Below are 16,966 nucleotides of genomic sequence, written 5' to 3'. Positions count from 1 at the left end.
TCCTGACTGCACCTAGCTGCTCTATCCATTTTCCATCTCATCCCTGCAGGCCCCCCAGCAGCACTTCACCAACCCGCACTCCTACCCAGCTATCCTCCCTTCTGCACCCCCATCCAATTGCCTCCCCCATCATGCACTGCTGCAGCTGCTTGCAGTGCAGCTTCAGCTGACAGAGACTGTGGTCATGTGTGTGAGAGATGTGTTTGCATGAGTGTGTGTGTGGCTGTTGTCTACTTTTGACAAAGGCCTTGTTTTCTGAAAACTTATATTGAGATAGCCTTTTTGTTGTGCCTCTCTGCGACTCAGCATCTTTGCTGTATGGTGAGTAGCACAATCCTTTTTGTAATATTGTTACAATTTTTCAGGTGAAGAATGCTGGTGAACCTCATCAGTGTTCATATAAAACAACTAATAACAATAAGATTACATTACATCATTGCCTAAATTATATTTTAGAGTGTGACTTTCACTTTCATACAGAGTTTTCAGTTTAATCACTTTCATAAAATAAAGTTGTCAGACTACTGTACCATTATAAAAACTAGGAAAATTAGGATTTAGTGTTCTGCCATCAAGGAGGTCATTAGAGATGGAAGAGTCATCAATGCAAAATGCATTGAAGCAGAAAATTAATGGGAGCATTAACACGAACTAGTGATATGCTGTAAATTATTGTATTCAAAAATATGATTTACCTTTGACATTCCACTCGAGACGAAAACCTGAGAAAGAACTAAAATCATCTGTGTGGAAATGGACCTGAACTGTATTCATACGACTCTCTATTGGTGCTGGTAGTTGAGAGCCACATGCTTTAAGAAGTGTGTTTTGAGTGGTGTCATCATTGAAAGATTCCTTGATCTGAAAAAGAAATGCTGTATGAAATTTTTGTCCAAAATCAAACAAGGATTAGCTCTGAAAAATAATTATGACAGGCATCTATGTGACAGCATCTTTCTACAATTCTATGGACAAATCATAATAATAAACAATTCAGCAAGAAAAAGAAACTTTTAATACAACACATTACAGACACACTGCTCACTGTGGCATATATATGCTGTCACCTGTCTTACATGTGAGTTTATTTTAAAATACTTACAATGAAATAATAGTGTAGAGCAGCTGAAAAGTTATTAACTTCTAAATACAGAAGTCTTTCTTTATTATAGTTTTATATTTTATTCATCACAGAGTTAATTAATTTAGTGTCATCCACTTAGGACCATATTTTTGTAACTTGCAGTAGATACGATCTCTCAATTTCTGACAAACAGAGGTATTTTCCAATGATAATTTCCTCATTTGATATGCATTTCTCTCCAACTCACTAACTTATAATGGAAAAGGGCTTGTTTATTAAATTTCTTTTTATTCCTCAACATAGGGCCCATTTACCTCAGCATGCTTTGCCAAGAGGTTTTTAATAGGCAGAAAATATGATTTATCAGATTTTTGAAAACAGCACACTGCTTCATGGAAAATTGCATCAAGCAAAATATTCACATACTATATCTAGAGAGTAAACTCATACATATCTAATTGGATCAACATCACATTTAATAACAGTGTACAAAATAACAATGTACAAAAAGAGAAATTGCTACTTACTGTAAAGAAGAAATGTCAAGTTGCAGAGACGCACAATTAAAAAAGTGCCTTTTAATTGTGCCTGTCTGCAACTTGATGTATCTTCTTTACGGTAAGCAGCGATCTATCTTTTCCTACATTGTTGACATTCCTACCTGGAGTTTCCATTGTTTGATTTAATAACAGTTCACTCTTTTTTGTTAGCAGAAACACTGTAGCTGATGCTGGAAGGGGGACCTCTGTGTTATCCAATGCTCAAATAAAAAAATTTGTCATGCCTTGTATCTGGTACAAGATAATAGTAAGTAGTTCACATCTCCTTCTTTATTGAATAAATCACATAATGCAGATATTTTCAATCCTGTTCAGAGACACGTGGGTTGGAAATTTGGTATGATTTAAGCATATGCAGTAAACCAAGAAGATGATGCTATTTTAGGTTGCAGCTGGACATATGCACTCATTCAATCTCAATTCCATATCCCAGTTGTTTCATGCTTTTTCACTGATTACGCTCAATATTTCTCAGTAAGGAAGCCTATCATTTAGGATTTCACCTAATCTCATTGCTCGCTTTGCTAAGCTGTCTAGTATTTCATTATGAAAGCTGCATCTGTGCCCTGTAATCCACAACAAATTTGTTACTAGTCCTCCTTGCTTCTTTAATAATATCTACAACTTCAGTCAACACACTTTTGTTCCATTTAGGTGTTCTGAATCTCTTTAGTATGTTTAAGGAATTGGTTAATGTTACCATTCTGCTCCGCTGGAAAGTCTGGTGTACTTTACTACTTCCCTAATTGTGATGGCTTTAATGTAGTATATTATTACCACCTTATGCATGGTTGTGTAGTGTCAGTCAGTGGTCTTTGAACATACATAATATGGAGAATGTTCTTTGTTGACAAATAGTGTCACATTGTCATAATTCCCTGTTCATTTCTGCAACAACGATGCATGATACAGCAATGTGCTCACATTTACTTTTCTTAGATGGCCAATAGCTAATACATCTTCACATCTTTTTCATAGTTTTCACTTATTTGCATACAAAAATAGGTTCACAAGGTAAAATCCATTGCTCTAATTTTTACTTTCTCCAAAACCAAAAGTAATGTTACCATGTATCATAAACTGCACCTTAAAAACTAAGCTATACTATACTTGAATATTTAAAGCACAGCAAGAAAACAGTGACACGATCCTCATTTAGGTCAGGCAGTTGTACTAAAGACTTACTGAAGGATTCACCATACTCTAAATGATCCTATGAAATATTAAAAACCCATTTATGTGACATGTCCACTGTCTTCGGTTCATTTTATCCACTGATTCTGTCATCATTCAACACAACATCATGGACTTTACTGATAAATCTAACCTAATTTGACTTCCTCTGGACATCTATGGTGTTTTACTCACACAGTCACAGTATGACTCAACATAATGTTTGTTTGGTATCAGTACCATCTTTGAAGTGTTGTGAGCACTACTGTACAGATCAAACTCAAATTCTTTGATTACTTGCGAAAAATTATCTGACATCATGAATGAGATGAAAAATGTAATTTGTATAAACCTCACGTCAAAGTCACTGAATTGTGGAATACCTTATCAAGAGAATAACAACACCTTCATGATGGGAGACAGTCTTCAAATGCCTAAATGAAAGTGAGCAACATGTAATCAGTGAGTTCCAGTAAAATGAGAGTAGAAGATAATACAATAAATAGTTAATTAACTGTACCAAGGCAGGATAATTTTTAATAATGTAGCATTAAAGTCAGAAATGAAGCATAATGTAAATACTTTTGGATTAAAGGAGACAACTCTCTGAAAACGAGAAACATTGAGGCGTTGAAAGGCACACACAAAAAAGGAGAAAACTGGCTAGTTTCAGAGCAATCAGGTTTTTGGCTGGAGTACAAATATGTGCAGAAAATACAGACACACACAAACGTACCTATACACATGACTATGACCCTACATGGTGCCTGCTATATGAACAGTGCTAGTGCTGCATTTCTGCAGGTGGACTATGTTGTGACATGGGTTTTGTCGGAAGGTGTGGGCTCACAGGAACAGAGGCGGAAGCTGGAAAAGGGGTTGGAGTAGGTGACTAGCAGCTTGGAGATAAGCAGGCCTGTTTGCCGGCTAGGAATGCAGGAGGAAGCAGGTGCATGGGCTAGGGACGTGATGCATGGTTGTCGGAGACGGTTGGGAACAGCGTACGTTGAAGGTGCCGTGGGGGTGTAAATTAGAAGGGGGTGACAGGTTGGACGAAGAGGAACTATTGGGTGGAGGGTGTGGAGACAGTGGGTCACTGAAGACCCAGTGGGATAGGGATAGAGTATGATGTTGTATATGTTGGGTGGGTGGTGGAACACCATTTTAAGAAAGATGGGAGGTTCTTAGATAGGATGTCTCTCATTTCACAGCACGATGATAGATAATCAAATCCCTGATGAAGGAACTGGTTGAGTTGTCCCAATTCAAGCTGATACCAGGTAACAAAGTGGGTGCACCTTTGTAGCTGATTCTTGGAGCTGGTGGGAGGATTGGAGGTGTGTGAGGATATGACGTGGGAAATCGGTTTGGAGAATAAGTTTTATGGGGTAGTGCCTGTCTGTGAAGGTGGAGACCTTCACCAAACTGGACAATGGCGTTCTCATCACTGTAAACATGTTGTCCATGGGTGACTAGGCTGCGTGGGATGGATTTATTGGTGTGAAAGGGATGACAGCTGTCAACAAGCAGTTGTTGGATTCAGCATGGACAAAGGTGTGGATGGGGCCACCAAGAGGTGGAAGTCAATGCCTAGGAAGGTGGCGTGTTTGGTAGTAGAGGAAGACCGCTGAATCGGTTGGGGAGAAGGTGTTAAAGTTGCGAGGGGACGAGGATAGGGTGTCTTGACCCTGAGGCCAGATCAATAAAGATATCAATGAACCTGAACCAGGGAGGCTAGGAATGTTTTCTCTAGATGACCCAGAAACAGGATGGCATGGGAGGCTACTATGTGGATGCTCATGGCTGTGTGTGCATTCAGTTATATACCTTCACCTCAAAGGAGAAGTAGTTGTTTTTTACCATATAGTTGATAAGGTGTATCAGGAATGAGGCAGTCTGAAGTCTGAAGGCAACTGGAAGATAGCAGGAAGGCCATGGGCCTGGTGGATGTTGGTGTATAGGGAGGTCGCACCAACAGTTACTAGTAGGGATGCAGGAGGTAGTAAACAAGTGGGGATGGTGATTAGTTGGTGAAGGAAGTGCTTAGCATCTTTGACATGGGACGCCAGGTTTCAGGCAATTGGAGGGAGGTGTTGGTCAACTACAGCAGTAATCATCTCTGGTAACCCACTATTCCCACAACCTCCACCCAACAGTTTCCCCTTACTCCTTCCTGTTACCCTTTTTAATTTAAGTCCCCACATTATCTTCATTGTGCCCCTCTCCCCACAGGCTGTGACAAACGTTCATCACATGCCTAGGCTGTGCACCCTAATTCCTAGGCAGCAAACCAGCTGTCTCCCTCTGAGCCACTACCCACCCATCCTAAACCACTCTCCCTGTCTACCGCCTCTCTCTACAAACCACACCTGACTCAATCTGCATCACAATTGAGCCCACCTGCCGAATTGCAGCACTGGCACTGTGTATCCGTGTATCCAGCTGTCACCATGTAGGAGAGTAGCCATGCATATGCATGTGTGTTCGTGTTCGTGTGTGTGTGTGTGTGTGTGTGTGTGTGTGTGTGTGTGTGTGTGTGAGAGAGAGAGAGAGACAGAGAGAGAGAGAGAGAGAGAGAGAGAAAGAGAAAGAGAGCGAGTGAGAGAGAGAGAGAGAGAGAGAGAGAGAGAGAGACTGTGTGTCGATACTCTAGCTTGAATTATGATTAGTCAAAAAGCTAGTAAGTTTTCTTTCATTTCAGCGAGTGGTCTCCTGGAATCCACAAATATTTACATTCAACCTGCACATTCCTAAGAAGAAGCGTAATGATAGAATAGAAGAAAGAAAGAATTGGATCAGCTGTGTCACAGAATTTATGAAGGAGCTGCACTTGGAAAAATAAGAGCTATTAGCATGTGTATGTGGATGAGAATTATTAAGACCCTACAGGCCACTGATTGATTATAGATGGAGTCTAGAACAGAGGGAAAGGTTGTTAGTAAACAATGAACCATAAATTATGGAACAGCAACTGCAGAAAATATTCCTGTGTAGGACAGTAGAACTTGAGTATTTATATCTACATCAACACTCTGCAAACCATATTACAGTCCATGGCAAAGAATACAATCCTGTAGCCCCTTCCCTTTCCATTTTGGAGATGGTGCATGGGAAAAACAATTGTTGATAAACCTATGTGGGACAAAGTAATGTGTTGTAAACTCTTCTGGGAAAGCATTCTCTCATAATTTTAACAGTAAACATCTCCATGATCCACATCTTGTTGTGTCAGTGTATTCAATATCTCCATAATGTACTCACACTTAATAAATGAACCCTAACACAGTGTACCACTTTTTGTTATCTTCTCTATCTCCCCTATTGATCCAATATGATATGAGTCCCGGACTGATGAGCAATACCCAAGAATTGGTTGAAGGAGTGTTTTGTAACTCACTTCTCACATGTATGAATTAAATTTTCTTAAGATTCTTCCAATGAATTTGGCATCTTTTTATCCAATAACTTGTTTTATGTTGTTATTCCCCTTAAGATCACACTGGACAGTTAGTCCTAAGTGTTTTGCAATTGTTAATATTTCCAGTGGGTCATCACCAATAGTATAATCAAACATTAATTGAGCTCTTAGCTTATTTGTGCACAATGCTGTAGTGATTTGAGAATTTCTGTGTAAATTCTAGAACCACTCAGCCTTATACCGTCTTGAACATACGATATTCTGGATATGAGTGTGGGATGGTAGAACCCTACCTACTGCACAGCACATGATTGTGTGTGAAGGTTTAAAATCAGTCACAGGAAGAAAGTAGATGCGGTGGTCGGACGGCACCGACAAGTAGCTGTTGGGCAATCCATAGATGTTTTAGTGAGTGTATAAGGAAGAACCATGGAGTTTATATGCAGCTCAGTGCTTATTGTGTCACTGAATATTGTTATTAAAACAAGAACAGTTGAAAAAGTACTCTTGTCGACTCTTGACGCAACCTTGTTAGAGGGAAGACTCATTTTACGATTCATGTTAAGAAAGGTCATGGTATCCAAGCCAACTTTCTTATAACTGTAATTCAATTTGTTTCTAACACTTGACTGTGCGAGAGGCTTGCAGGAAGTTACATATTCATGTGGAAAGTGAAATTTTTATTGTGTATGGAGGTCAAATACATCATTAGTTGATGAAAAGTAAAGTTTGTATGTCTTCTTATTTCATAAGTAGAAAGAGTCTAAAATTCCTGTACCTAGCATTATTCGATGGAGAAGTAGTCAGGAAGGTTTCCAGCAGCTGGCTGTTCAGTACAGAAGAGTGGCTACAAATTCCAAGTTAAGTCACCTCGTAAAGAAGTGGAAGGTGGTTTGGGGGAATGAGCCGATAAAACCCAGATCCACACTCACACTTCAAGTCATCAGAACGTTAGAACATGGCAACCGTGATAGGACTCAAACCTGCAATCTTTAGATTGCAGAAGCTGTTATGTATTGCCGTAGCAAACAAACATAATAAGACAAGGGAATTACTCCGAGACATTGGAATATGTTCATGTATCCAACGGAGCAAAATTTAAATGGAAAACCACTGAAGAAATGAAAAATTCACGATAAAAATAGTAAAGAAGATTTTGGCATATTTGTCTAAAAAGAAGTACGCATAGAACGCTTCAGCTAAGAAGATCCACTGCGGGGAGAATACAGCTCTCACAGACATCACGGGGACGCAGACACGGAAACCAACATATTTCTGACACTGACGGCACCAGCTGCTGTTCAGTAGAGCTGACCTGCCTCCACATCCGCTCACATATGCAATGACAATTCTACTCCAGGTGAGCATGAAACAAAACTTGATTACTTTGGTACGAAGTGGTACAAGATACAGTTGAATGAACTGCTATTGTGTAATTATCATATTTAAAGTTAGTTTTAAATGCTTAAAAGAGCTATGGCATTTGAAGGTATGGAAAACTCAAGACTCAGCTATGGCCGTGAAGATTAGCAAAGAAGTGCCTGACTGGGCTGAGTTGATAAATTTAATCATCAAAGCTCAGAGTCTTAAGTTGAACTCATTAAAGTCTCAATTAAATGCTCAGAATGCAACTCTAGGTAAAGAACTAGGTTTGGTGAATTCTCAATTAAAAACTCAAGTGACGAATTTAGGTCTCAAAGCAAGGAATTTAGTAATCTATGCAAAGACATGGGTGCTTTGAAGACTGAATTCATCACCAAATGTAATAAAGTAGAGAATTTAAAAGGAGATTTAAAGAACGAGGTGACAAATTCTTTGACCACTCATATAAATCATATGTTTACTGACGTTAGTCAGGAACAGAATGACACTTTTCAAGATTTATTGAAAATGTTAGAACTTGACATTGAGAACAAACATAATAATTTAGAAGCAGAACTTTTTGAAAAGTTAGGAATGTGTACAATATTAATACAATGATGTAAGACAGGGAATGAATACTTTGAAAGAGAGTGTAGATAAGCATAATGAATTGATGTCAATTATTCAATCGCAAATTACAGGTGTCAGTACACGGGTATATAATGTAGATAGGAATTTTAAAGAGAAAATAGCGAACTCTGACATTATAAATGTAGTTAGTTTGGAGGAAAATTTTGGAGAAATTATAGATCAAAAGGTTAGCGAGACAATAACATCTGGGAATGTATCGCCTATTCCTTCTTCCGAACTTAAAGATACCATGAGGGGTATGGACGACCTGTGGAGAGACCACGTAACATCACATAGGTGGCGCTTATGTATTCCGAAGGGAAGACGAACTTGTATAGTATGTTCACACAGGATATGGACACTTCGGAATCAAAAAATGTATATCCCATATGAATAAATTTTATTATTTCAAGAAACTAGGGCATACAATAGCATCTTTGATTAGAACCTCTGAAACTACCGAGAAAGTAAAAGAGAATAATACTCACATGAAATACAAAATGTATCCTATTATTCCTAAGTTATTACAAGATTTCACAGCAGCAGATTTTTTTGGACCAATTCCACAAGGGAAGGGAGGAGTATTATATATTTTGGTTATCACAGAATGTTGGTCAAAATGTGTTAAACTATATCCCATTAAAAGGGCAAATATGCAGACTGTTATACACTACAAACAACAATATTTTCTAGAAGTAGGTAAACCAAAACAGTTGTTTATAGATAATGGACCACAATTTGTGAGTAACGAATTTAAAGAATTCCTAACATGGGAAAGTATTCAACAAGTGTTAATATCCAATTATAGCCCATCATCATTTCTGTTTGAGTGAGTAATGAAGGAAATTGGAAAATTATGTCGTACTTACTGCCATGAAAAACATACTTCATGGGCAACAAAAATTAGGGACATTGAACTTATCCTAAATGAATTATTTCATTTATTGGCCGGGTTGGCACCTTTAGAAGTTATGGGCAAACCATTTGTAGAAGAACCACTAATTAAGTGTTTTAATTGGCATGAACAACCTAGTGTCAATTATGAAGTCAATAAGGAAATAGTTTCTAAAAATTTAATTGAAAAGGCGCTACAAAGAGACCTCTTAAAAAAGTCATCATAATCCGTTAGAACATGGCGACCAGTGAGAAAGGACTGAAAAAACCGGAATTCTAAGACCAAAAAACGAAAAAATAAGCTGTTGCGTGCTCCCATAGGAACTATACCAAATACGGCAAAGAATCTACTAAGAGACAATGGAACATGCTCAAGTATTTAAAGGAGCACCATTTTGAACTGAGAAATGGAGAAGTAAATTCCAGTGTGCTTCTCTAAGAAGAAATACACACAGAACACTTCGATTAAGAATATCCGGCACGGGGAGTGTAGAGTTCTCACACACAGCACGGGGACGCAGATGCGGAAACCAACATTCGATGCCGCCGGCACCAGCTGCTGGCCACCGGTGCTCACCTGCCTCCAGATCTGCTCACCGACACAGATTCCCCACCGGATGAGTGTAAAACAAAACTTTTTTGTTTGGTACAAAGTGGAATAAACTGTTCAGTGAACTTTGTTAGTGTAGTTACCACACTTAAAGTCAGTTAAATGCTTACAAGATCAAAAGCTTGCAAGAATATGGCTAACACATGACAAGTCGAGGAAACTCAAGAACCAGCTATGGCTATGAAAGTTAGTAAGGAAGTGCCTGACTGGTCTGAGTTAGTAAATTTAATCAAAACTCCAAATGCGACTCTAAGTGAAAAACTAGATTCAGTACATTCTCAATTAAATAACCAGAGTGAAACCTTAAGTAGTCAAGCAGCAAATATAAGTTCGTTACATACCAAAGATGACTCATGAAGCAAAGAATTTTTTAATCTATGCGAAGGCATGGATGCTTTAAAGATGGAATTCAATGCCTTAAATAGTAAGGTAGAGAATTTACAATTAGATTTAAAGAATGAATTGACTAGTTCCTTGACTATTTATGTAAATCAAATGTTTACTGACTTCAGCCAGAAACAGAAAGATAATTTTCAGAATTTGACAAAAAGGTTCAAATTGAATATTGAAGACAAATGTAATAGTGTAGAATCAGAGCTTAACGAAAAGTTAGGATCCTTTGAAAGTTTGTGCAATGTTAAATTTAATGCTGTAAAGCAAGGGTTGAGGACTTTGAAAGAGAGTGTTGATAAGCAGGATAATTTAATGACAATAAATCAGTCGCAAATTACAGGTGTTAATACATGTGTAGATAATATGGAAAGGAATTTCAAAGAGAAATTAGTGAACTCTGATATCATAAATCTAAGTAGGTTGGAGGAACAGGTTGCAGAAATTATAGATCGAAAAGTTACCGAGACAGTAACCTCCAGAAACGTATCTCCTATTCTATCTTCTGAACATGATACCAGGAAAGGCATAGATGACCCGTGGAAAAAAATTCAAGCTCATCCATGATAAAGTACACCAAAGGGTAACTTCACCTAATGTGGTATTAATTAGTCAAGTGACAACTGATCTGCAGGGGGGGGGGGGGGGCTAATTCAGGGTTATCCAGGCAATTCCTCAAATTTAAGCCTGTTGGAGATGTACATCTGACACATTTCTTGAAAAGGTTTAACCAAGCTTTGCCAAAAAATTGGGAACACTCTAAAAATATTGAATTTGCTGTGGGCTACCTTCTCGGAGAAGCCTCAGAATGGGGAACCATGAATATTGAGAAGTTTTCTTTTTGGGGAGACTTTCAAAAGGAGTTTAAAGAGAAGTACTGGTCTGCCAGTGCACAAGAGAAATTAATATCAGGTCCATGGAACCTGGGTGGAGTCATCTATCCCCCAAGGATGTTAACATTTTGAGTTAACGGGCGGAGTGACGACCGATGGATACTGAGCTGTTTTCAATGTTTGTTGCAAAATAGTTTTCCTGCACCGAATTCCTTTAAAATCTTAAACGATTCTGTCATCTACTCCTAAAATCCTGTAATCGTATATCTTAGAAAACTGAATATGACTACAAGATAAAGAAAACTTGTGAGAATCACAGAATAAGAAAGAAAGTGATATCGACATGAAATAAAATGAATAGAGTATTATATTTATGGATAATATAATATGAGGTGAATAATTAAACAACTATGATACCATAGTGTATAAATTTTCTATGTTGTATAGAATATTTTATACATTTTATGAGATGTGATGTAAATGGTAGGGTGTGTATAGGTTTTGAAAGCTGTGGGTATTGTAAATAAAAGCATGGTTTACAAGAGCAAATATATCATGGCTAACACAAAACACACATCACACCTTTCAGACAACCCTCAGAAACAAGTGTGCCTGATTCTTCACCATCTGCCATTTCCATAGGGTTGCCAAGATTTCCTTTGGGGGCCTCAAGGGTGAAAGTGGGAATGTCCATTCTATAGGAGACGATTTAACACAAACCTCCTCCGGCGTCTCACTCAAAGTACCTGAGAGGTAGGGATTCTGGGGAAGAGGGAAGGGTTTCCTTTGTTGGGGCTATCTTCTTTCTCTTCTTAGATCTTAGTAACTATATCTTTTTTTTTTCCTTTCTTACCTCTCATTTGAGAACCTATCTATTTTTTCCCTTTTTCCATATCACAAACTTCTATCGCTGAAGTCCTTCCTTTTTTCTGTGGTTTCTAATAACCTACATCTTACCTTTAGATAAGAAGGCCGAAGAATCAGACTATACGAACACACATTCGCATACATACAAAAATACATTTGGACACAGAAATTGAAATTACAGACTAAAAAGCCTGTCACAATGTGAGAATTGCCAGGTATCTTACTTTTAGATAAGAAAGCCGAAGAATCAGACTACACGGACACACATCCGCATACACTCAAAAATACATTTAGACACAAAAATTGAAATTACAGACTAAAAAGCCTGTCACAATGTGAGAATTGCCGGGTATCTTACCTTTAGATAAGAAGGCTGAAGAATCAGACTACACGGACACACATCCGCATGCACACAAAAATACATTTAGACACAAAAATTGAAATTACAGACTAAAAAGTCTGTCACAATGTGAGAATTGCCAGGTATTGTAGGGGAAAGAATACAAGTACATAGTGATACAAACTATGACGATTCCACATCGCATATGTATATAAGAACTATTATGGTTCTACATTATGTAGAGGTGTATATAAAGAAAGAATAGTGGCAAAGTACTCATGTGAAAAGAGGAGACAAAAGCTTGTGAGTTGTGGGATAACTATAAAGCAGTAATGAGCAGGAGATAGACAAGGAAGAGATGTGAGCAAAGAAAGCAGGAGTAACATTAGTCATGCTGATCATTAGGAAATTTCAGTTTAATAAATGCTCTGACGAATTGTAGGACAGTGGGAACTGAATAGTATATATAGACATAGTATCTACTAAGAGTATAGAAGATGAGAAGTAGAGGACTCTAGGGAGTAAATGAAGCAGTAAAAAGTGAACGCAAAGAGTAAAATAGATTTTGATTTTTACCAGAGAATACTTAATTATAGTATACATAGGAAAGTATACTACGGAAATGAAACATGAGGCCTACTCAGAAAGGATAAGGGGGGCGTACCCAACATTTGTAAAGTATATAGGGCAGGTTTACCTACATGGAGATAGGATGAACTGTGGCCTAAAACATAGGAATGTTTTATAAAGGGTCATACCTACCAGAATGGAAAGAGGAAGTGCTCTCATAAGGCCAACCCACAAGCAAGGTATAGGTACTGATCCTAGAAGAAGGGGACAGTATCATGACAAAAGTCGCAAATTTTATAGAGATTATTCTGGAAAGTTTGAATTCTATGCACAATTAGCATTGTTACGTTTCATGTAAGTTTACAAGTGTCAAAAAGAACACTTTCATTTTGCCCGGAGTTCCTCCAAACTACATAATATAGTAAAAATAGTATACACAAAGGAACAGCAGTACAAAACATGAGAACAGAAAGTAGATTACTCATGTGTCATGAACACATGGAGTTTATGATTGGAAGTATTGAAAAAAAAAAAAAAGAGTCCACACAATTCTTAAATATTAGAAGAGCTCATTAGAACCTCAAGTGACTGCTCATATCTTAATATCAAAGTAAAGTACGAACGGAGTAAAGAAATGCTCAGCTAAAGATTGTTCTAGAGAGAAAAAAAATTGTTGTTGAAGTGAAAGATGTATGTATAAATACACTCCTGGAAATTGAAATAAGAACACCATGAATTCATTGTCCCAGGAAGGGGAAACTTTATTGACACATTCCTGGGGTCAGATACATCACATGATCACACTGACAGAACCACAGGCACATAGACACAGGCAACTGAGCATGCACAATGTCGGCACTAGTACAGTGTATATCCACCTTTCGCAGCAATGCAGGCTGCTATTCTCTCATGGAGACGATCGTAGAGATGCTGGATGTAGTCCTGTGGAACGGCTTACCATGCCATTTCCACCTGGCACCTCAGTTGGACCAGCGTTTCGTGCTGGACGTGCAGACCGCGTGAGACGACACTTCATCCAGTCCCAAACATGCTCAATGGGGGACAGATCCAGAGATCTTGCTGGCCAGGGTAGTTGACTTACACCTTCTAGAGCACGTTGGGTGGCACGGGATACATGCGGACGTGCATTGTCCTGTTGGAACAGCAAGTTCCCTTGCCGGTCTAGGAATGGTAGAACGATGGGTTCGATGACGGTTTGGATGTACCGTGCACTATTCAGTGTCCCCTCGACGATCACCAGTGGTGTACGGCCAGTGTAGGAGATCGCTCCCCACACCATGATGCCGGGTGTTGGCCCTGTGTGCCTCGGTCGTATGCAGTCCTGATTGTGGCGCTCACCTGCACGGCGCCAAACACGCATACGACCATCATTGGCACCAAGGCAGAAGCGACTCTCATCGCTGAAGACGACACGTCTCCATTCGTCCCTCCATTCACGCCTGTCGCAACACCACTGGAGGCGGGCTGCACGATGTTGGGGCGTGAGCGGAAGACGGCCTAACGGTGTGCGGGACCGTAGCCCAGCTTCATGGAGACGGTTGCGAATGGTCCTCGCCGATACCCCAGGAGCAACAGTGTCCCTAATTTGCTGGGAAGTGGCGGTGCGGTCCCCTACGGCACTGCGTAGGATCCTACGGTCTTGGCGTGCATCCGTGCGTCGCTGTGGTCCGGTCCCAGGTCGACGGGCACGTGCACCTTCTGCCGACCACTGGCGACAACATCGATGTACTGTGGAGACCTCACGCCCCACGTGTTGAGCAATTCGGCGGTACGTCCACCCGGCCTCCCGCATGCCCACTATACGCCCTCGCTCAAAGTCCGTCAACTGCACATACGGTTCACGTCCATGCTGTCGCGGCATGCTACCAGTGTTAAAGACTGCGATGGAGCTCCGTATGCCACGGCAAACTGGCTGACACTGACGGCGGCGGTGCAGAAATGCTGCGCACCTAGCGCCATTCAACGGCCAACACCGCGGTTCCTGGTGTGTCCGCTGTGCCATGCGTGTGATCATTGCTTGTACAGCCCTCTCACAGTGTCCGGAGCAAGTATGGTGGGTCTGACACACCGGTGTAAATGTGTTCTTTTTTCCATTTCCAGGAGTGTATGTACAAGAAAAATATATTGTTATGATATGAAATGTTGTTATGAGTGATATTATTTACATAATGATTGTATATAAAATATTGTTTTAGGTGTGAGTGAGGGATGATAGAATCCTACCTACTTTGTGTCACATGTTTGTGTGTGCAGGTTTAAATTCACTTACAGGAAGAATGTAGATGCGGTGATCGAACGGGCCCACAAGTACCTGTCGGGAGATCCATGGAAGGTTTAGTGAAAGTACGTATGAGAGGACCATGAGCATTTATGTAACTCTGATAATAGTCTTAGTGACCATTGTTATAATAATGAGAACAATTGATACGGTATTCTTGAAAAAAACTTTTGTCTTAGCCTTGTTGAAGGGAAGACGTGTATTACGGTTCACTTTGAGACTGGGCATAGTGTTTAAGCCAACTTTCTCTTACATGTAAATTAGTTTGTTTCTAACGTTTGGAGACACAAGAGGCTTACAAAGCAGTATATAATTATATGAAGAGTGAGATTTGTAATATGTCTGAAGTTCAAATATATGTCATTAGTTGAAGCAAATTAAATTGGTATGTCAACTTATTTTTATAAGTAGAGAGAGTCTTAAGAAATTCCTGTACCTAGCAGCATACTTCAGAGAAGAAAGTGAAAGAGAGTTTGCAGCAGCAGGCTAACCAGCAAGGAAAGTCAGCCGAGCATATCAAGTAAGCCATCTCGTACAAGAAGTGGATTTAGTACATTTATTTCACACTTAAATTGTCGTCCAAATCCGTTAGATGTTCTGGTGTGCATAGTTGTTGTTATGCGTGTACTGATGGATTAATAAAACATTGTTTTGGAAAGCTTTCACATGTATATTAAAAAATGTCCAACAAAAGGTAACGGGCCCAGGCACAGGTATGAAAGTAAGGTTTTATAAATGTTAAAATCAAAGTCATGTGTGGAAACCCAGATCTGGTTCAGAAGTTATGCATGTGTTAACCATTCATATTTTGCCGATTGGTTAATCTTGCGTGCAGACTGCCACTATTTTTTCTTTCACTCAACACTGAAAATGAGTGGTACAACCTCAACTGGACTTCCAGTGGTTGAAATGGTGATGAGGCATGAAAATTACTCAATGTGTAAATTTGTCATGAAGGCATGTTTGGCCCATGATGAACTGTGGGATGTTGGTGAAAACACTCCTTTGGATCCAACAAAATGGAACAATTCTTGGAAGAAGAGAGACAAAAAGGCACATTCCCGGATTATACTTTTCGTTGTCAAGAATAATTATGTCCATAAAAGAGATTAAAAAAAGGACGGCAGCAGAAGCCTGGACGGCCTTGGAAAAGATATTTGAAGACTCAGGACTAACACGAGTGGGCTTACGTAGATCATTAACCACTACAAAATTAGGTAAATGTAAATTGGTAGACGACTATTGCAATTGTATAATAACAACCACATTTAAGTTAAATCAAATGAAGTTTGCGGTGAGTGAATAGTGGATAGGAGTGAAACTGCTACACGACGTCGAATCTGAACACACAAATGGAAATGAAGAATTTGCTCTGTATACAGATAATAAGAGGCTCACAAAATGTATTATTAAATACAGCAAGTGCAATAAACTGAATCATATTGTTAACTATTGTTCTAGTAAGGATGAAAAAGGAGGAAGCTTGTTAAAAAATAACGACGGATATGTATTTAGGAAAAAGACACAACAAAAGAAAGCTTTTCTTGCTGTTGATGGTAAACAGACTCACGAAAAGGATAGGTGGTATTTAGATTTCTGTGCCTCGACTCACATTACTAATGATGAGAAGAAGCTTCATAATGTCAAGCCATGCAATAGTTCAGGGACCAGTGTGGGAGGTGATGGGTTATTAGCAGAGACAACTGGAAGTGTTGATCTGATCTTCTACACTGCAGATAAAACAGCAGAAGTAGAAGCATCTGCCATCATTCACATCCCAAACACAGCTGTAAATTTTGCTCTCAGAACATTGGTTGAAAAGGCTTGTACTATGATGTTCGATGTTAACCTACCAAAGGAGTGCTGGGCTGAAGCTGTGTCTATAGCTGCATACCTATCTAATCATCACCATCTACCACTCTCGAAGATAAGATGC

General features: G+C 39.3%; 1 protein-coding gene across 1 annotated transcript in view; it reads right to left on the bottom strand.

Annotated features, from left to right (window-relative positions):
* Positions 1-16,966, bottom strand: part of LOC126100451 (cubilin) — a 771,806-nt gene that overhangs the window by 492,249 nt on the left and 262,591 nt on the right. The window contains exon 26 of the mRNA XM_049911056.1: positions 696-861. Within this exon, the coding sequence (XP_049767013.1) occupies positions 696-861 (166 nt within the window). The remainder of the gene's footprint in view (positions 1-695; positions 862-16,966) is intronic.

Source organism: Schistocerca cancellata, chromosome 9 (assembly GCF_023864275.1).
Source record: "Schistocerca cancellata isolate TAMUIC-IGC-003103 chromosome 9, iqSchCanc2.1, whole genome shotgun sequence".
Classification (NCBI taxonomy): Eukaryota; Metazoa; Arthropoda; class Insecta; order Orthoptera; family Acrididae; genus Schistocerca; species Schistocerca cancellata.
Note: the sequence above shows the minus strand (reverse complement) of the source record. Positions and strands in the feature narration are given on the sequence as shown.